The sequence below is a fragment of the Miscanthus floridulus genome, chromosome 8 (assembly GCF_019320115.1).
Source record: "Miscanthus floridulus cultivar M001 chromosome 8, ASM1932011v1, whole genome shotgun sequence".
Taxonomy (NCBI): domain Eukaryota; kingdom Viridiplantae; phylum Streptophyta; class Magnoliopsida; order Poales; family Poaceae; genus Miscanthus; species Miscanthus floridulus.
The window spans coordinates 202,047,530-202,068,504 of NC_089587.1; the positions used below are offsets into that span (position 1 = coordinate 202,047,530).

The following is a 20,975-nucleotide window of genomic DNA, read 5'->3' on the forward strand; positions in this document are numbered from 1 at the left end:
GATGTCCCCTTAGATTTGAGGTTCTTGGCTTGGAGGGTATGATCTTGTAATGACTAAATTTGTATTATTTCAGGAACAAGCATGCTTTTGCATTGCCCAAATGATGAACCTATTGCACATTGTTTTTCCCAATTGTTTAGACATTTCCTTCTGTGAAATCGAGTACTAAGTACATGAGAATATGACCCTTTACACATAAGAGTAGTTGCATTATACTCCACATATATGCCACAAATCTATGGCATCAACATAACTGGAACTGATCATTGCTAAACTTGCAGCAACATATGTTGAGAAATTAGACTCCAGGCTTAGAAGACTGGACAGATGCCATCACCCAAGTCCACCCCTTTAGCAGTAGGACACGAGGCAAGAGGGCAGTGCTCTCCTGCGGTACCCCACCAATCGATGCTCTTGTTTTCCATGGTTAGCGAAAAGTACAGCACTATCCCCATAAATGCAACTCCGGCATCGAGCCCAGCGGAGAGAATGTAGTTGTACCGCGTCCACCACCTCTTCCGGTATCGAAACACGAAGAAATTGAAGATGGTGCCAATAAGCAGCCATGAGTTATAGTTCACAGCCGTTGCTGGGGGCATGTAGGCTGTTGCACCAAAGAGCACCGGAAGATTGATCAATGGTATCCACTTCTGGTTGGGGAACATCCTATGGAAAGCGTATACGATAACTGGGCCTGCTAGGCCGATGAGGAAGAACCAGTTGAGGGCGCCGTAGTTCCCTTCTGGCCCAAAGATGCGCCTTGGACCGACAAGGCCCCAGATGACTGATGCGTCGAAGAACACACGGTCATTAGGACATGTCCAGGGGCTATCTGGTGGGAGTGAATCTGAGCAGATGTCGTGGATGGAGCCGAGCAGCCACCATGCCGTCCCAATGTTGACCGTGCCAGCCACAATGGTGCCAACAAACTATGTAAATACAGTAATTGAAGATTAGTACCCTTTTGTTTCTTTTATGCAACTCACCAATTCATTTACAAGAACACTACATTTGGGGGTCTTTATTTATACCTGAACAAGGAACATGGACTTCGGAGGGATCTTCATATAGTGGCCAAGTTTGAAGTCCGAGAGGAAGGCAACAGCCTGTGCCATGCTCATGTAGCCATAGACTTTAAAGCAGACAACGGCGATAGGAGAGCCCGGCATAATTAGACCCATGGCATACTCAGTGATCACATTCAGACCAGGCGACTGCAGAAGGCATTTTGGAGGGTCTGTCAACCTTTTTGTGCATAGATTATCACCATGCATGGCAATACCTCAAACATCTATCCTTTTTGTTTTATTTTCTTAAAAGAACATAAAACATGCAAACATGTTACTTGCCTGGTTGGTTGTCGCTGTGATGATGCTGATGGGAAGTGTGAAGATGAATGCCATGCCACATGCGAAAATGAGGCCCCACCACGGGAGTTGTACCTCACGCTTCAGTACAGTACAGAGGAGGAGGGACGCTGTAATTGACAACGCCATCAACGAGTAAAACCACCATGCTGGGATTTCACTGTACTTCTTCATCAGCTTCGTGTGGATGTCAGGCTTCTCCTTCTGCGATGATTTGAAACGGTGGTAGATTTCCCTGGACATCGGCATACCCAATTTGAAACAAAGAAACTTATTAGAATCATGCATTCCGTTAAGACGCCACATGTAATTAGAGTCCTTTTTTTTTATTTTGGGTTGCACGTAATCAAAGCATGTTGTATAGAGTATTTTTCTCATATAATAAAGTGGAGATGCCATACTTTCCATAGAAGAACCCGACATGAGTGATGGTGGCCGCAATGGTGGCGAAGCTGAACCCATAAGCGAGTGCAAAGAATATGCTGAGGTTGACTTTGCCATTCTTTTCATAAGCGTCCCAGTTAATCTCAAACTGATTGTTCACAATTGATTTGACGTCGTAGTTGGTGCCATTTGACATGAACAAGTGCGAGGAGAAGATAGGGAATGTCTTAGCGTTGTACAGGTCGAACCCCCAATATGCTATAGGCATGATCACGTAGAGAAAGAAAACATAGCCAAAGAAGACGTTGGCGATAGCAAAGAAGGGTGAGATGAGGGGACTGAAGAGGAATGAGGCGACAGCGGTCCAATCGAGTGTGAAGGCACCAAGACCAAGGCCCTTCATGCCCGACCCCAACTGCTGCGCCGTCACGGACTTGGAGAAGACCCAACACACCCATGAGATGGACGTTAGTGTCGGGAAGAGGTAGCCCGGCACGGCGTACCAAGCGAAGCTGCATGCGAGCACCACCACGAAGAACTTGGAACGAGAGATCTGGCGTGAGGCTTTGGCGGATTCGTCCTTCTCATGCAATGCCCTGATTCAACATTATGGACACATGATCAGTGCTATTGTTAGTGGTATTTCTAAAATACGATGTCATGAAATGATAGAGGACAGTCCCCCGTAAGTTTTCCCTTTTCTTTAATCAGATTGGTGTACAAAAATTAAGTATTTTTCATCTCAATGCAAGCAATTTACAATGAAAAGATGTATCTATTCAAAATTTATCTAGATTTCAACTGCTCACAAGGTTGGTTATGCAGACAAAAAGTGGCTCATGAGTAACCATTGATGGTCCTGTTTCAAATTCCAATCAGAGGGCCTATTCACTGGTTGGTGCTGGTGCTGGTTAGCGAACAGGCTGAGAGTAATATATTGTCCTAACTTATAGCCCGTTATTTTCTAAAGAAGAATTAGGTAAAAAATTGATACAATATAAAACCATGCTTATAATATACTCTCCCTGTCTCAAGAAGATGTAACTCTCACTTTTCGATGGGTCAATCAATCCTAAGTTTGACTATATATATAGTAAATATCTATTACGCTTAATAAATACCAACAAATTGACCATAAAATGTGTTTTTATAATAAATCTATTTGGACATACAAATATTATTTGTATTTTTTTTATAAATCTAGCTAAATTTAAAAAACCTAGGTGATCACCTTGTTGTTCACACAATTTTATTAGTGAAATGGCAAAGCAGGACAGACCGACAAGAATTTGTTTAGTTGCTATACAAACCCACACCAAAACACCTTGTTTTTTATTTGTTGTCAGTGTGTATATATAAACAAAATCCAAGTTCGAGCCCATCACTTATGGGCAGGAACGCAGGCCTGTAAGCAAGTGCAAGTGCAAGGCACCGCTGCGCCTTTTCAAGGCCACTTGGACCTGGACAACACACGAGCTGTCAGCTTCTGAAATCCAATCCACCCACTTGCGGACTCGCGGCACACAGTTTCTTTTCAGACATGCAAGGTCTCCTATCCGGTCCGAACGTTCGGACCCGACCCTCGACCGAACAGACTATTCCCGCGTGCGCGAATCAGGGCAACGGAAGCGACGGCGCGTGGGAACGAGGGTGTGGCACCCAAGCGCGGGAATCGGCGACCGGGACTGGGAGCGACCCAGGTGGTTACGTTAGTTTCTTTTTGTTTTTTCTTATTCTTCTTATTTCTTTCTTTTTCTCTTCCTTTTCTTTTCTTTTCTTTTCTTTTCTTTTCTTTTTTCTTTCTCCTTTTTTCATGCTTCATTTTTTATTTTTATTTATTTTTTGTTTTATGTGAATTTTTTTATTATTCTTTTCATTTTTATATTTTGTATGCCCATTTTATTTCTTTTTTCTTTTTTTTCTTTCCTTTCCTTTTCTTATTATGTTTTTATTTCCTTTCTTCAATTTATCTTTTATTTTTTCATTTCATGCTATTTTTGTTATTATTTGTATTTTTTTTATTTTGTATGTTACACGCACGTAAGTTTCTTTTCTTCTCTCGATATAGGCCGTTAATTGACGTCTTTTTTTTCCTCTGCTTATTTTCTTCTTAACTCCTACTAGCCTGTTAACATTAGTTTTTATTTTTTATTTCTTATATTTCTTTTTTCCTTTTCCTTTTTATTTTCTTATTTTTTATTCTTTGTTATTTTACGTTAAATAATTATTTTATTTTTTCATGTACATATTTATTTCTTATTTTCCTATATATTTATCATTTGTTATTCATGTTTTATGTGTGTTTTCTCTACTTTGCTATTCTTTTTATTTTGTATATTATTATTGTTTTACTATAATTAATTATTTTGTATGCTTTATTTTACTTTATTTTTATATTTTACTCTTCTTTTGTTTTTTATTTTCTCTTTTTATCTTTTGTCTTTATGTTTTCTAAAGATTTTTTATTTTTCTTTTTTAATCTAGTTAATTACTTTCTCATATTTAGTTTTTTATTTTCTATATTTTCATGAGATGCTATGTTCATACAATATAGATGTGATGTTCTAGATGTATTTTGCGATGTTCGTGCGGTATATAATGTCATGTTGTATGATGTTTTTTAATGTTCATGTAGTATACATGTGATGTTCTATGATTTTTTTATATTCACGTGGTATATATGTGATGTTCTATGGTGTTTTTTGTGATGTTCGCGTAGTATACATGTGATGTTCTCGTAGTATACAGGTGGTGTTCTATGATGTTCTTTGTGATGTTCTCGTAGTATACAGGTGATGTTCTATGATGTTTTTTGTGATGTTCACGCAGTGTACATGTGATGTTCTATGGTGTATTTAGTGATGTTTTATAATGTTTTTAGTGGTGTTCTATGGTGTATTTAGTGATGTTCACTTAGTATACATGTGATGTTTTATAGTGTATTTTAGCATGTCTGAAAAGTATCCAGGTGGTGTTTTTTTAAAATTTTCTCTATTACGTGTTTTAACTTTTTTCCTTAGACTTTGCTCTAGATTTTTATTATTTTATTTATGATATGTATTTATTTATGAGTTTATTTTTTTGTATATTATAATACCAGTTTCATGAATCTAAAACTAGAATATTGTTCTTCTAAACTGAGAACATTTTCTTACAAAGACGAAACATTGTTCTCTGAACCTAGAACATCGTCTCTGCTCAATACAAAAATGTTCTATCTTCATAAAATAAGTGTTCGTTATTAAAAATATTTCTAAATATATCCATGTGGGGATCTTGTTTTGAAGGATTTATTACAAGAACCCGATGATGTAATCGGAATTTAATTTGGATCTTTTGTTTAACGGTTATTTTTGTGCATTTGTGATGTGTCTTCTGTATTTGTTATGTTGTGTTATTTCTTTATTTATCTTTTTCTACATATTTCATATTTTTCTTATTCATTTTTCTATTTTTAATTTTTTTTTAGATTTTACAATACAAATCCCATTAATCTATAATTTGTTCTTTTAGATCTGAAATACTATTCTCCTGAGAACACTTTTACTGTGAATGCGGAACATTGTTTCCTAAACCTAGAATATTGCATCTGCTCAGTATAAAAGAAAGTGGTCCATTTTTATATAAAAAGTGTCCGTTAATAAAATTTTATTTAAGTGTATCCATGTGGGATCTTGTTTTGAAGGATTTATTATAAGAAACATGATGGTGTAATCGGAATTTAATTTAGATACTCGGTTTGGTAACCACAACTTTTCAAAGTTTTCAAAACCGTTCATTATACGTGATGTCAGCAATTTTGTTTTTAACGCCTGAATAGCAGCCCTTAGATTTGCTTCAATTTTGTTTTTAACGCCTGAATAGCAGCCCTTAGATTTGCTTCAATTTTGTTTTTAACGCCTGAATAGCAGCCCTTTGATTTGCTTCCTGTAGTTATCGGATACAGTACAAAGAAACATTGGTAATAACAGTTCAAAACGCGAAACAGCCGAGTAAAGAAAATATTGTAGTCCAGAAAACTCACTAGGAAACAGTCAAAACGGCCATAGACAAATCTGTTCGTCCGCGCGCGCGTTTCCAGTGGCGCGAAAATTATTGCCGGCGCCAGGATAGGGTCCGAACGGCCGGACTCTAGGAGCGCCCGGTCTCCTCCCCCTGCCCCTCCGGCGTCCTCTCGGTCAGAACTCGCAGCTATGCGCGCGTTCACATCGCGCCGGCAGCCGGCACCGGTACAGGGTCGTATTCGCGCAGAAACCAAGCGAGTTTGTAAGAACTGGCAGAAAAGACGCCCATCCGGGCAATCGCTGTCCCCGTACGTGGACTTGAACTCCATGGAATCGAGTGAGCGAACGCTACGCGCATGGGGCTTTCTTGAGCGTTGAATAACCTGAGTACTAACTACATCAAACAATTTGCAACATGAAGACAGAAGGCTGCTTTGGCCTCCACTGCGGTGTTGTCATGGAGACTTTGATCATTGGTCTAGCATGCATCTAGATTAGTTAGCGGGCTCCGTTTTGGTGCGTGGGGAGTAGGCTCCGTAATAATAGTTGGGGATTCCATGATCTGGCATGTATCAGCACTTGTGCAGCCAATCCATCAGTCTGTTCGCGGGTGCTGATACGATCGGGGATTATTACTGCTGACTGGTTTGGTGTGAGAGAAAAATACTGTTCTAGCTGAAAATTTACGATCGTTTACGATCAAACGAACAGACTGCATAACCCCATCACTAGATCCAGCCATCCAGGAGTATGTGGCTGCACTCCCATGTTCATGGTGGGGTAGTACCGTAGCAAGTCCTCTGATTTATTCCTACTTGAGCATTGAGAGGACCTTCTTTTTAAAGAGAAAGAGACCATCCATCTGAAATGACGCTGCGAGCCTTGCCATGTATGCAATCATGCGTCATGATGCTCTTAAGATTCTTCGTCTTCAAAAGTTCATTTATTTAACTACACTTTTGTCTTGTTAACGATTTAATGTCATCGGCCAGTCAGATTAAAATTTCTATTCTGGGACCAACTTTGGTGACAACGCTGCTTGGTGCTTCACTCTCTGATTCTTAACTGCAGCTTCCTAGTTTTTTTATTAGAGCGATTTCTTGTGAAACGAGATGGGGGAGCAAATGGAAATTGCTTGTGGAGTGATTCCGATGAGAATTGAATAATCCTCTTCCTCCTAACGAAACATGTGCTACGGCATGTTAAAAAAGAAAGTGCTCATATGTAGGTGCCAGCACCCTATAAAGCAGAAGCAAACGGACTCTTAAATGACTGGAGGATTAACTAAATATTGCTAACCTCGCAGGAAAGGGTTAAACATCGCTGACACAACACCTGTTTTTTTTTTTTTGGTTATATCACAAGTTTTGTCAATTCTCTATCTGCTTTATTAGTACGTCAGGTAAACTAGAAAAAAAATATCCCAAAAAATATTTGTCATGTTCTTCAGCACTACTTCAACAGTGCTTTTCAGCAAACGAATAGTATTTTTCTCTCACAACAAATCAGCAGCGGCCGCCAAATTACAGGTTGGTTGCATGCATTCAAAAATGAGTGCAAAGGTTGGATTGGTGTTCCCTAATATAAAAAAAATGCTCTATGCAAAGCTACGGACGCGCACGAGCTGCCATGGGTGTGCAGCTGTAGGAGATACCAAACGACCAACAAGAGTCCAGAGTTGAATTTAAAGAAGCCAAGAATGCGTTGCCCTCGCTGGCGTCCGAAAATCCAACCACAAAAGGCAACCAAAATCCAACCAAACTGAAGAACGCGGTAGCAGAAAATTTCAAAAAGCGGAATCCCATAACAGAGAAAGGTAGCACAGACAGCACCAGCTTATTGATTTTACTGAAGTAAAAGTAGTGTAGGGTTAAAACTGGTGTGCTCACTGGAAGAGGGAGACCTGGACGAGCGTGCCCGGCCACCACATGTGCGCCGGCTCCACCACGTACTTGCGGATCAGCCCTGCCCACCCGTACCCGAGCACCTTGAACCAGGCAGCCATTGATGCGAGAGCGAGAAATGTCAGCAGGCTAGCTAGCTAGCAGATAGGGTGAGAACGACAATTGCGGAATAGAGAGCTATAGCTGGGTAGTAACCTGCGTGGTGATGACGAGGAGCCAGGCGGTGATGAAGGAGATGTGGCGGCCGTAGAAGGCTTTGATGATGTTGATGATGCCGACGGCGTAGGCGCTCCCTCCACCGAACGCGAAGCCGGCGTTGGCGAAGATGGAGATGAGCACGTGTTCCTTGATGTTGAAGGGCCCAGGGTTGAGGCTCCACTCCCCGCCGCCCAGCAGCGCCGGCGCCCGGAACCTGGTGCGCGGCAGCACCCGGGCCATGAAGTGGCCTACGGGCAGCGACGCCACCTGCACCGTGATCCCCGTCACCACGAGCGGCTCCGTCCGGTAGGAGAAGAACTGGTTGAGGAAGCTCATGAGCGCGCACGAGAAGAGCCCGATGCTCCACATCCGGAACGTCCACACCGGCAGCGACGGGTCGTCCGTCGTCGGCACCGTCAGCCGCACCTCCTCGATCGGCGACGTCTCCTCGTCTTCGTCGAGGATGCCCTCCTCCTTGCCGGCGCCGACGGCCTCGGCCAGACCGCGGTCGTCCGTGCCGATCTCGCCCATAGCGCGTGGGCGGATTGAATAATGCCAAGCGGTACTGGCTGCGCCTGCGCGTGCTTTGCTTTGGGCGCGCGCGTCTCCAGCGTATATATCGAAGCTTTTGAGCACGGTGATGGTGACTTAATACTAATTTAATCAACTGGCACCGGGACAGGCGTCGTCATGCGGCCTGTGCAGTGCTATCTGGCCGCGCCATTTATTAGACCCTATTGGGCCGATGCTGATACGATTTTATACGATTATTAATTATTACTGTTAGTTAATTTAGTGTGAAAGAAAAATACTATTTTAGTTGAAAATTTATGATCATTTATGACAAGCGAATAGGCCGACGGCAAAAAGAAGTTGAACGCGTAATGCTGATACTGTTTGAATGGGAAATCGATGGAATCTGATAGTGTCAATATCCAGATCTTTAGCTTTTCTCCACGTAGATGCACAGTGTGCCAGCGAGCTTGCCGCTAGATCACGAGACGTACGGCGCAGTGGTTCGACACGCTCACGCGGGCGCAGGCTGGATGGGTAGCCGTATGACTGCACATTTTACCTAGCTAATCTCACTTCCTTAGAACATCTTCAACAAAATACTTATATCATTCCTAACAATACTAAAACTAGCAAGGTGACCTGCGCAAATAGCACGGATAGTTTTTTTTTATTATAGCCATTAGTTTTTTTATTTATTTTTTAAAAAATTGTTTATGATTTCACTGTAATTATTTTTTCTCAATGCTTCTCAAATGCTCCCATCGTTTTAAATTATAAGTCACTTTGATTTTTTTTGTACATCCATTTTGCTATGCATTTAGATATAATATATGTCTAGATACATAGCAAAATGAATGTATTAAAAAAGTCAAATCCACTTATAATTTGGAATGGAGAGAGTACATCTATATGCATGAACTCCATATATCATCAACCAAATCTTTTGCTTAGGTGGATGAAAAAATAGACGGGGAGAAATTTTTTCTCTCTAATATTAGGTATAGATAGATCTCATAAATTTTACTCCCTCTATTCCAAATTATAAGTCGCTTTGACTTTTTTGGTTCGTCTATTTTGCTATGTATCTAGACATGTTATTATATTTAGATGCATAGCAAAATAGATGCATAAAAAAATCAAAACGACTTATAATTTAGAACGGATGGAGTAATGTTTATAAAAAAAATCGGAGATTCTGAAGACGGAATAGGTACGAGAAAAAAATGAATGGGAGATAGTCTGTAAAAAAAAGGAAAATCAGAAAATGAAAGAAAACGGAAGAAGTCACTGAAAGGAAAAAAGTGAAATGGTTATGAAAAGGTAAAGAAGGAAAACATGCATATATTTTTTGTATGGATTTTTTTGTTATATATAGACCGTTAGATCTTCATAACATCCAACGGTGCATATTATTCTCATTTTTTTCAATTTATCTCGTAATTTCTAGACCCTCTCGGCGAACGTGAGGGCTCTTTTGATTATGTTGTATTTAAATATAATAGAAATGTAACATAAAGGATTATAGTTGCTCCATAAAATATTCATCCTGTCACCAATACCTAAAAGTTTTAACTATTTAAAATCTACCCTTCTCTCTAAAATGTAGTCGATCCACCCCCTCCATATCTAAGCCATGTTCGCTTCTTTTATAATCCGTCTTTTTCAACTTGTTTTTTCAGCTAGAACAGTGTTTTTTCTCTCACAACAAATCAGTCGGAACAATGTTTCGACTTGTTTTTTCAGTGAAGCGAACGGAGCCCTAGTTTAAAGGTATATTGGTAATCTGTTGGAAGGGGAGAAAAAATATACACTACTACTAATAAGATGATCACATATACAGATATTTAGGAGATGTAGGATAATTAATTTGTTAAAGATGGTCTTACACACGCATTCTTATATATATTGTCGTATCAACGTATCACTAGTTTTGAAAAATTACATATCCCCGTAGGGTTGGTCCATCTACATCGAAGGCAGATCACACAACCGAAGTCGAACCGAAATATCGGTTTTTCAGTTCGGTGTCGGTTTGCACTTCTCGGAAGTTCGGTATTCGACTTCGGTGTTGGTTTTCTAGTCACATCAAAGACGACTCCGATTTCTGTTTGGTTAAAAAAGGATGAGACCAGCACATTTTCTATTTGGTCCGGGGACACTAAAAGTGGGATCACCTGTTGACAGGTGAGGTCCAGTTGTCGGTTTTTTTTTAAAAAAAAATATGTTTCCTCCTCCTCTCCTTATCCCATCCTGTCTCCGTCCGAGTAGCTCGTGACCGCGCCAGGGTACCTTGCGCCCATGCCCACGCCCACATGCAGCAAGACCGCCGCCGGAGCACTCGACGTGGGAGCTCGCGCGGCCGCTCCTGCAGCCCGCGTCCGCATGCAGCAAGACCGATGGCGGAGCGAGCTCCCACCCACGCCGCCGGAGCACTCGACGTGGGAGCTCACGGACACACCTGCAGCCCGCGCCCGCATGCAGCAAGACCAGCAGTGGAGGTCGCCCCGCACGGCTGCGCACCGGAACCGGGGACCATGCTCTCCCGCCCGACCGCGCATGGAGCTGGGGGCGCTGCTCGCCGTCGCGCTAGCTCGACCGCACGCGGACGCCTGGAGCCCCGCCTTGCCCGCCCCGCCCTTGCGCTCGCCACCGGAGGCCCGACCCTGCTCCCGCGCGCAGCCAGCGTCGTCCCACCTGGGCCGCCCTCGTCCCTCGATTTGGAGGGACCGGAGTCAGGCATATGCTCCGAATATTCCTAAGGCCGCGTTCGTTTGAAGGGGAATGCTTGTCGGGAAATATTTCAGGCCAGATTCATTATGTAATTTGAATAAGCTTCAGTAAACATGAACGGTTCTGACTATAGAATACTATTTTTTTTTTAGATATAGAATAAAAAAGTATTCTATAAAAAAATGAATGGAATTGAAAATAAGAAAATTGTAAAAAAGGGGAACTAAAAAGGGGAACTCATTAAAATAAAATATTGCATTTTTCTTTTCTCATTCTCATCGCCTTTCTATCCTTCTAATCGAACTTGAAATTGGATTCAAAAGAAAGCTATTGTGAAAATAAAAGAAATACTTCTTTCAGAACCAAACACTACCTAAGAGACCAGTCTGGAGTCTTGAACTAGCAACTATCTTTTTTCTTGACCGTGCTACGAGGCACGTTTTTCGTTTAGATGTGAGCTAGCAGCTATCAGTTTGAAGGAGTGTTGTTGGGTTGTTGCCCGTTGGCTTGTAATATTTTAAGTTTCATGTTATTAACTACTGCTAGTATTCTACTGAACTGAACTTATGTTGATCGAACTTTTGTTGATGTGATGTCCTGTTTTTTTGTAACGTTTGAAACATGAACTGCTGAACTACTGGTTGCTATATTTCCTGTAAAGGTTCATATGAGAAACAGTCTGTTTTTATTATGATAAACTGCTCTATAACTCTGTATCGCTGTCAATGTCAGGCCTTCTGGACTTCTATTCGGTGTATTCAGTGACACTACTACAGAAATCATTTTCAGTGACCTCCCTCTTTTTCAATCAGAGGCGGTTCACCTAGCACGCCGCCTCTAACCGCGCCTAAAGGCACTGTAGCTTCATGACCGCCTTTGAAGATCCATCTTCAGGGGCGGTTCTATTAAGAAAACCCGCCTCTGATAGCCGTCCATTTTTAGAGACGGTTGCGTTAACAGAACCGCCCCTGAAAATGGATCTTCAGAGGCGGTCTTCTTTACAAAACCGTCTCTAAAAGTGTCATATTTTCAGAGATGGTTCCTTAAGAGAACCGCCCCTATAAATGAATTAACAGAGGTGGTTCTCTTTAGTCAACCGCCCCTAAAAATGATCACCCCCTAAATACCTTCTTCCTTCTGGGACAGTACGCATGCTGAGCACCATTAGCTCACATGCGCGTGTGTTCTTTCTTGGGAGAGCAAGAGCAGTTCTTGCCGGCCGCCATCAAACACCTTCTTCCAACCATTTTTCTAAAGGTTAGCATCTTCTTCCATCCATTCTAATCTTTCATTGCTGATAATGTAGATCGTTTTTCATGCTTTTTTTAGGAATAAGCATAGAAATATTCAAATATGTGTTTTTTATTAGAAATAATAATGGTGAATTTTATTTTTATTTATACATTATTTATTGTTTATATGTTTCTCTAATATGTATTGTTGCATGATATATTTATATGGGGGTTCTATATTTATTGGGATGTTTTTTCAGTTTTTTAGTGACGATGAATGGCGGCGGACTTCCTCAGCCACAAGAACCAGGTTTTCACCCTAGCGATCTTCCATTTGCGCCATCGTCAGATAGGGCCGTTCCACGTTACCCAAACCCGTCAATAGTATGGAATATTTTAAGTTTTGCATGCTAATATAATTTTTGCATATATACATTCATTCATAATATGATTGTTGCATATGTCATAGACTATAAAACCGGTCAAGTGGCTCGAAGCAGCACTATGGATGCTCGGGGTGTGGGAGATCTTCGAGAACACGACAAGTGAGGTTGTGAATGATGAAGCAGCCAAGTTATGGACGTGTAGTCTCGCCTTCGACATCCTCATTAGGTACAATAATGAGGTGCGCCAGGATATCATGCAGACTGGACGACGGTCGCCAACCAAGATAGGTGCCTAGATCGATGCCGTGTGGCTTTCTTTGCAGGCAATTGAGCGAATTGGCTACCGTATACCTGATTTCTCGTCCTTGAAGATTCATGCTTTAATTCATCATAGTCTGGATGTGCCATGAGTAAGCGAGAAGCATGCGACATTCAACCATAGGGATGTGGTACGTCGTGTATGATATGAGAGTAATGTTTATTTATTCTTATTATTATATGAACGCTTCCTGATATTTTTTGTTTGTCCGCTTGTAGGTTTTGCTCTATGATTTCACCTATGTTACATGTGGCTTGCAAACAATTCTCATGCAAGCTCTTAAGCAACTAGGGTACGCCTGGGACTTTATGGAAGCAATGGGCCAGAGGACGACAGCTAGCATCAAGTATTGCGTGAGATTTAGACAGAACCAGGCCATCGATAGTCCATCAGTAGGCTACATCTATGGGATGCCATGTCCTCGACGTGTAGTGTGGGCCTTGCATTACATAGACAATGACCGTGGTTACACCATCCGAGACATACGCTACTGGCAGTGGAGATAGACTATAGTAGCGTCCGGTTTGTAAGGTTCATGTGTTCATTAGGTTTATTCATATTGTTATGTTTGATTAGGTTTATTCGTATTGTTATATTTGATTAGGTTTATGAAATTGAACTCGTGTAGGATTGAAATGCCTTATGAAAGCTTAAAACCAAAAAACAAATCAGATCGAACTTACTATCCTAGTGCAACAACTAAAAGAAGGAAAAAAGCTACTCCATCTTCAGGGGCGGTTCTATTAAGAAAACAACCTCTGATTGAAGGAGTTTTTGCCCTTCGAACCTTTGAAGGATTTGTGTTTGAGAGGTGACATAGTGGCTTACCTAAACTTTTTCAAACTTTTCATGTTCGTTTCTTTCACTTAGAGATCTAGAGAGAGACATGCATGATGTTAATTTTTTTATTTTTACTAGCAATTTAGATTGATTTTGCCCAACTTAATTACTTTGGCTCACATGAACTCTAGTTAATTTCTATATTTACTTTATCATTTTTTAAGCTTTAGGTCTAGAATAATGTAATATTTGTATAGAAAAATAGACATCAATTGCTTCAACATTTATATGCGAATAATACCTTCATGCAAATATACCTTTTATTTTTGAAGGGCACATATGGACAGGTCATGGATGTACATGAAAAGAAGACATGAAGCTTCCTACATACAAGATTTGAATGGTTTTATTGAAGCAGCTCAAAGGCACGCTTTGATTAAGCAGACAAAGGATATATATTGTCCCTGTGTTGACTGTCGGAACCGTATAGTATGCCGAGATCCAAATACGATAAGATCACACTTGGTAAGAAGGGATTTCTTGGAGAACTACGAGATTTGGGATCATCATGGCGAGAGACGTTCAGAAGCAGATAACATGGAAGGTACAAATCCACCGGAAGTAAGGAAAGATGACGAAGCCCATCATGACATGATGCATGATGGTCCAGGAGGATGCTGCATGCAGTGGTGGTGGGGAAGGCTGTGGTGGTGGAGAACGTTGTGGTGGGGAGGATAATGGTGAAGACAACGAAGAAGATGAACAAGAAGACTTCCTAGACGACATGTTGCGCCACGTGGAACAAGAATTACTATTGAAAGGGCTAGATAACTTGGAGACGGTGCGAAAGGCAAGGGAAGATCGTTTGTACCCGGAGCAAAAGGGTTGTGAGAAAAGGTGGTCGTTGCTATGTTTTGTGCTAGACATACTGATCTTCAAGGCTATGTATGGCTGGTCTGATAGAAGCTTCAATGACCTATTGACTCTATTGGCTGTTGTGCTTCCTAAGCCAAACTTTGTGCCTACCAACACGTATCAAGCGAAGAAGCTTATCAGTCCACTAACGATGGGTGTGGAACGAATACATGTGTGTCCGAACCATTGTATCCTTTATCATGGGGTATTCAAAGACCTAACGAAGTGTCCAAACTATGGTGCTAGTCGATACAAAGTAAATGAAGACTGCAGTATGGGTACTAACACTAGGAAAAAGAGAAAGAAGGTTGAAAAGAAAAATGATGCTTCTCAAAACATTGAAGAGAAAAACAGCACCTTAGCAGTAGATGATACTAACCAAAGAAGAATTCATGCATTGGTTATGTGGTATCTTTCACTGATTGATCGCTTGAGGCGTTTGCTCTCAAACCCAAGAGACTCAGAGCTCATGCGATTCTAGGCTTCGGTTGAACACAAGAAACATGACAGAGTGCTACGTCACCCATCTGATGCACAACAGTGGAAGGACTTTGATGCCAAGTACCAAGAATTTCATGAAGATCCGAGAAACATCAGGTTCGCTTTGAGCACTGATGGAATGAATCCTTTTGGTGACAAGGCCAGCACACACAGCACATGGCAAGTAATCCTATCGATCTACAACCTCCCTCCATGGTTGTGTTAGAAGAGGAAGTATTTATTGCTGACCATTATAATTTCAGGGCCCAAAGCACTAGGTATCGACATAGATGTTTTTCTCAAGCCGTTGATGCAAGAAATGGAGACACTATGGAAGCATGGAGTGAAAATGTGGGATGAGCTTGCAAAGAGTACCCTCACATGCAAGGCCATCATTTTTGTTACCATCACTGACTGTCCAGGACAGTTTTCCCTTTTAGGACAGATCAAAGGAATCATGGGATGCTCGGAATGCTTGATTGACACTGCAGCTCAGTTCCTGGAGGGATCCCAAAAGGTAGTGTACATGTGTCACCGATGCTTCTTAGTGGAAGGACACAAGTACCGAAGCAAGAGGATGATGAAATACTTCATTGGTAGTACTATTGAGACAGGGCATGCGCTAGGGAGGCGGGACGGGCATTATGTGTATAACATGGTGAAGAACATCAAAGTCGCCTATGGTAAAAAGAAAAAGGATGGAAAGATCAATAAGAGAGATACGCCTTCGATTGACGGCGTGTCGTTCAAGAAGATGTCAATCTTCTTCAAGTACCTGCCTTACTGGCTAGACTTGGCCGTGCGCCATTCCATCGATGGCATGCACATAAAAAAGAATGTGTTTGAGAGCGTCATTGGGATATTGATGGACATTAAGGCGAAGACAAAGGATGGACTGAAGTCACAGGAGGACCTAGTATGTTTGGACTCTAGGCCAGAGCTTCACCCAAAAGACCTAAGGAACGAAAGACACTACCTTCCTGCAGCCAGCTATAACCTGACAAATGATGAGAAAAGAGCAATCTGCCTGAGCCTAAGGGGTTTAAAAGTGCCAACAGGTTTCTCCTCCAACATCAAGAGACTAGTCTCGATGAAAGACCTAACATTAACTGGTTTCAATGCTCATGATTGCCATATGATGTTGACATGTTTCCTTCCTATTGCTATTAGGGCTGTAAAGCCTATATACGTGAGGATGGTCATCACCCGGATGTGCTACTTCTTCAACCAAATTGCGTGGAAGGAGATCCGTGAGGATAAATTAGGTGGCTTAAAGCATTTCATGGTAGAGACTATGGGACAAATTGAGCAGTGCTTCCCACCATCATTTTTTGATATAATGTCGCACCTCATGATGCACATGGTTGACCAGGTTAGGTGGCTCGGGCCTATGTACTTGAATGAGATCTAGCCGTACGAGAGATTCATGTCTATTCTAAACCGCTATGTACATAATCATGCTCACCCTGAGGGATCCATGATACAGACATATTGTGCTGAAGAAGTCATCGAGGCTTGTCAAGATTACTTGAGGGAAGAGGATAAACATGCACTTGGTTTGCCTGTAACTCATCATAAAGGTAGGTTGGCAGGGAAAGGCAGCAAGGGTAGGAAAACATTCATCGACAAGGAATACACTCAAATGAAAGAAGTACACTCCTGTGTGTTGCAATACCTATTGGTGATGGAGCCATTTATCGAGAAACACATTGCACTCGTAAGAGCAAAAAATCTAGGGCGCTCAGAGCAATGGATCGTTCGTGAGTAGAAGCATCTATTTGGCAAGTGGCTTGGGGAACAAGACTTATCGGAAGGTGAAACCTTACAAAGGTTGGCTTAGGGGCCATTATCCTAGGTTATATCTTGGCAGGCATATGATGTAAATGGATACACATTCTACACCAAAGCAAAGGACCAGAAGTCGATGACTCAAAACAGCGGGGTTCGTATTGAAAATGTCGATGCATTTGGGGAAGTTCACACACACTATGGTTTCATAGAGGACATATAAGAATTGGACTATGGACCAGATATACAGATCACTATGTTTTGGTGCCAATGGGTCAAACAACCGGGTGGCATTGAGGTCGAGAAATTTGGACTCACACGTGTCAACCTTAATAATGTAGGTTACAAGGATCACACGTGGGTGCCTGCTACTCATGTGGCACAGGTCCTGTATTATGCTGATCCTGAGAATCCAAAGAGGCATGTTATTATATCTGAGAAACAGAGGATCCTAGGAGTAAACGGCGTAGAGGATTTGGAGGAGCACAATCAGTACTGCAAAATTATAACACTCTCGCTGTAACAACCTAAATCATTTACTAAAACATGTCATGAGCATCATGTTTATGTGTTAATGCATGTGATAGAATGTGTAGATAAATGACTAATAAAAATGTTAAACGAACGTTGATTCAATAGTTCATGTATATCAAGTAGGGTTTAAAACTAATTTTTATTAAGTGAAAATACTATAGAACATGTGTGTGATACTTAAATAAAGTTTGAAGTACAAACATTATAGATGATAGTGAAATACTTGCTATTGAAAAATGATATTGCTAGCTAGTATTTCTACTAGCCTAGAAATTGCAAATTGAAATCAAGTTCAGCTCGAAAACTTAGAAAATTTCCAAGTTTATCAACAGCTAGACATTGCTATGTTTAGCAAATTATTATGAGAGATTGGGTTAAGGGATGGTGTAATGTTATAGCTTGATTTGGTAGTCTCATATGCCCTCTTGAGCATGGTGAGGATGGTTTGGCTCCTGAAGCAACTGTTTAGTTTTTATAGGCGCTTTAAAATTCGTGCACAACTCGGTCTCGGACTGGGTGGCCGCATGGGCGTGGTCACCATGCTCGGGTGCTCAGCGTCATCGCGTTGGTCGCACATGCATGTCTTGCCGCACGCTGCTGGCTGTGGCTACCTCTGTCCTAGCTATGGCCCGGCTACCGCGGGCCTCACCGCGCAGAGCTGCTGCCGCCCACCCACGCCACGACGAAGCCACTACCGGTGCTATCACCTCACCATCGTGTCTGCCCACTACTGCCTCATCACACTACTGACCCGCCACGCGCCATGATGCTACCACTATTGTCGCATCATCCTCGCGTCTGCGCCTATCCATTGTACCCTCTACGCCGCTACCGGCCCAGTTCAAGGCCACAACTGCCGCACGCACGTAGCCGAGCTCATCGTCGCCTTGTCATTTAAGACACTATGGCCGTGCAGGCCATGCTATCGAAAGCATGCGCGCCTGTCTGCTAGTGCCTATGCGTGGGCCTCCATGATCTCGCCGACCGCATCCCGCCAAGGCAAAGACGAGCTGAGCCACTTGTCGCACCCCGTCTCTCTCTTTCTCTCTTCCTCTCTCTGCTGCCGCCATTGAGCCACGCCATTAATTACCCTACGAGCGATCACCTTCATTCAATTCAGCACATCCATGTCTTCACCATCATGTCCTCTCGCTGCCCAACCCCACCTAGCTTTGAAGCGAGCACGACCAAGCTCTAATTTGGAGTTTCTTCCGCAGCCATGGATATGGGCAGCCCTCCCACTGCCCCTCCCGAGCCAATTCACCTGCACCACTAGCATTGCCTTGACTCCCACTTCACCATGCGTGCCTTAGCCAAACCGCTACCGCCTCCCCTTCGTCGCTGACGCAACCGTGCCGCCACGGTGCGCCGCTACACAGTTCGACCGCATGTGGCTAGCCTTCCTCCGTCATCCTCCGCCCAACCGTCACCTTGGACTGGTCCATGGTAGCCTCCTAATGCTCACGAGCTAACCAATTAGGCCTGTAGCTACCCCACCCCACCAGAACAGTGGCGCTGCCATCACGGATGGCCATGCGCCGCTGCACCCTTCCTAGCCAGTCGTGTCACACTACACCGCCGCTTAGTGTAGCCGCTTGGGTCAGAGATGGTGATCGACCCGTTAGGTGGGCCCGCGTAGGTCTTAGGTGGCCATCGTAAGCGCCCAGTGCCCTCGCTCGCCGCGCTGCCATGCACTGAGTCACCGAGGGTGCGCGCGGGTGAATTAGGGAAAGGCCAGGGGGTTAAGTAAGAAGTTGTGAGAGAGGGGGAAATAGTGTTAGTACTTAGTTGTAATTTAGGAGAAGTGCGAGGTCTATTTTGCAAAAACATCAGCGCATGCAGGATTTCCCCGCGGCGGGCCGTCTCCACATGGGCCGACATTGAGTGGGCCACACCACCTATCGCCGCGCGCTGCGTCGCGTGGGCTGCGCGTGTGGGCCGCGTGGGAGAATTTGTTTTTCTTTTTCATAAGGAATTAGAAATAATTTTCTAATTTAATTTTTGAGCTGATCTTTGGTAAATCATATAAAGTCATGTGGGTGTCCAAAAATTATGAAACAAATTTTATTAGGTTCCTAAAATTATGCTCTATCTGTTAGTATATTTAGTTCATATATATACATGTTGATACCAGAAGCTATTAAATCATTTGAGAGTGCTTAATATTATTAGGTTAAATATGGTAGGAATTTTTGTGGTGAATTGGTGGTAGATTTAGTCCTAAAAATTTTATAGTAGCTTCATGGTATTAGTATGTGCTCACTGTATTTTTTGTAGCTTTAGAATAGACTAAACATTAGGATAGTTAAATGCTCTTTGTTTTAATATACATTAAATCATTAGTGGAAATAAAGATATATTCTTCATTTGTAAAGCTAGGTGTTTGTTAGTTGAACCCAACACTTTGCTTGGTAAAAATGATAGTTAGCTTAGTACCTTAGTCATTAGAGCTAGCTTAGTAGCTTAGTATGTGTATTCTTAGTTTAGGAGTTGGTATTGCTTAAATGCTAAGTGTTGCATCATCATCGCATGCATGTAGAGAACGAGTTGGCGAAGATCGTGCCCACTGGCAATCACAAGTTCGAGGAGATCGTCGAGGAGTACGAGGAGGAGATTCTCATGTAAGAAGAGGTCCTAGAGCGTCCACTGACTGACTCAGCTGACACCGTATCTATCCAAGGCAAGCCCCGATGCATAACCCTTATTTTTTATAATCACTGAATATATATATGTGATGTGCATTTACGTTACAGGAATTTTATGAAAACCACATGTATAGATATAACTGTCCTATGAGTCCTACTAGTATAGGTTTGGGTAGCTGCTATGCTTAGGTTTTTGGTAGCATGAGTAACCTACCGTTACTCACAATAGATGATTATTATAATTACTCTCATGATAAAATGATAAAAGAAAAAATGGAGATAGGACAGGGATATAGTATGGGTATTGATGGGTGTAACAGGTTGTGTCCCACGGTCAATGGGGCTTAGCTTGGTTACACTGTTTTCCCTATTTATGTCGATTAAGGACCATCCGTTGCTGTGGATGGTAGTTAGGTCACAGACTTATTATCCTGAGCACATACTTACTATGGTTGTAGGAAGGCTCATTACGCTCTTGTCGTAGGTTTTGGCTCTTTTCGGACTGACTGATTGGAAGCGGGGAAAGATGAAGGTCTAAGCACCATACTGAGACCGGGTCTCATCTCAAGTGGGGGCTTGGAGTCCAAGTTTCGATGGGGACATAGACCCCTTGACATGAGTGAAATGGGTTGGTCTTGTTTGTGCCTAGGGTACAAATGAGTCATGTGTTTTGGGGTACCCAGCTGAGATACATTGGTTCGCAAATTGCTGTTTCTGTGAGACGGTATGACTTGGCTATGGTCTAGCACCGTAGTAAGAACTGGAAGATGAAAGATGGTGAAATGGTTCTAAT

At 42.3% G+C, this 20,975-nt stretch overlaps 1 protein-coding gene across 2 annotated transcripts; it reads right to left on the bottom strand.

Annotated features, from left to right (window-relative positions):
- Positions 1-156: 156 nt before the first annotated feature.
- LOC136474608 (oligopeptide transporter 4-like) lies at positions 157-8,430 on the bottom strand. 2 transcript variants are annotated; one of them, XM_066472167.1, is made up of 7 exons: positions 8,204-8,318; positions 7,855-8,124; positions 7,645-7,742; positions 1,769-2,347; positions 1,350-1,602; positions 1,032-1,214; positions 157-929 (listed from the first exon to the last, which is right to left on the bottom strand). In XM_066472167.1, exons 2-7 carry the CDS (start codon positions 8,095-8,097, stop codon positions 312-314), a joined length of 1,974 nt encoding a protein of 657 aa, XP_066328264.1. In that variant the 5' UTR covers positions 8,098-8,124; positions 8,204-8,318; the 3' UTR covers positions 157-311. The 2 variants fall into 2 exon arrangements, with proteins under 2 accessions (XP_066328264.1, XP_066328263.1); XM_066472166.1 differs by having other exon boundaries at positions 7,855-8,430.
- Between the last annotated feature and the right edge of the window lie 12,545 nt (positions 8,431-20,975).

Excerpts from the sequence above, each read along its gene's own strand:
- LOC136474608 (XM_066472166.1), bottom strand. The coding sequence starts at position 8,388 with ATGGGCGAGATCGGCACGGACGACCGCGGTCTGGCCGAGGCCGTCGGC. Across the intron at positions 2,348-7,644 it reads GTCCAGGTCTCCCTCTTCCA|GGCATTGCATGAGAAGGACG; the intron begins GTGAGCACACCA and ends ATGTTGAATCAG. Across the intron at positions 1,603-1,768 it reads GTCGGGTTCTTCTATGGAAA|GGAAATCTACCACCGTTTCA; the intron begins GTATGGCATCTC and ends GCCGATGTCCAG.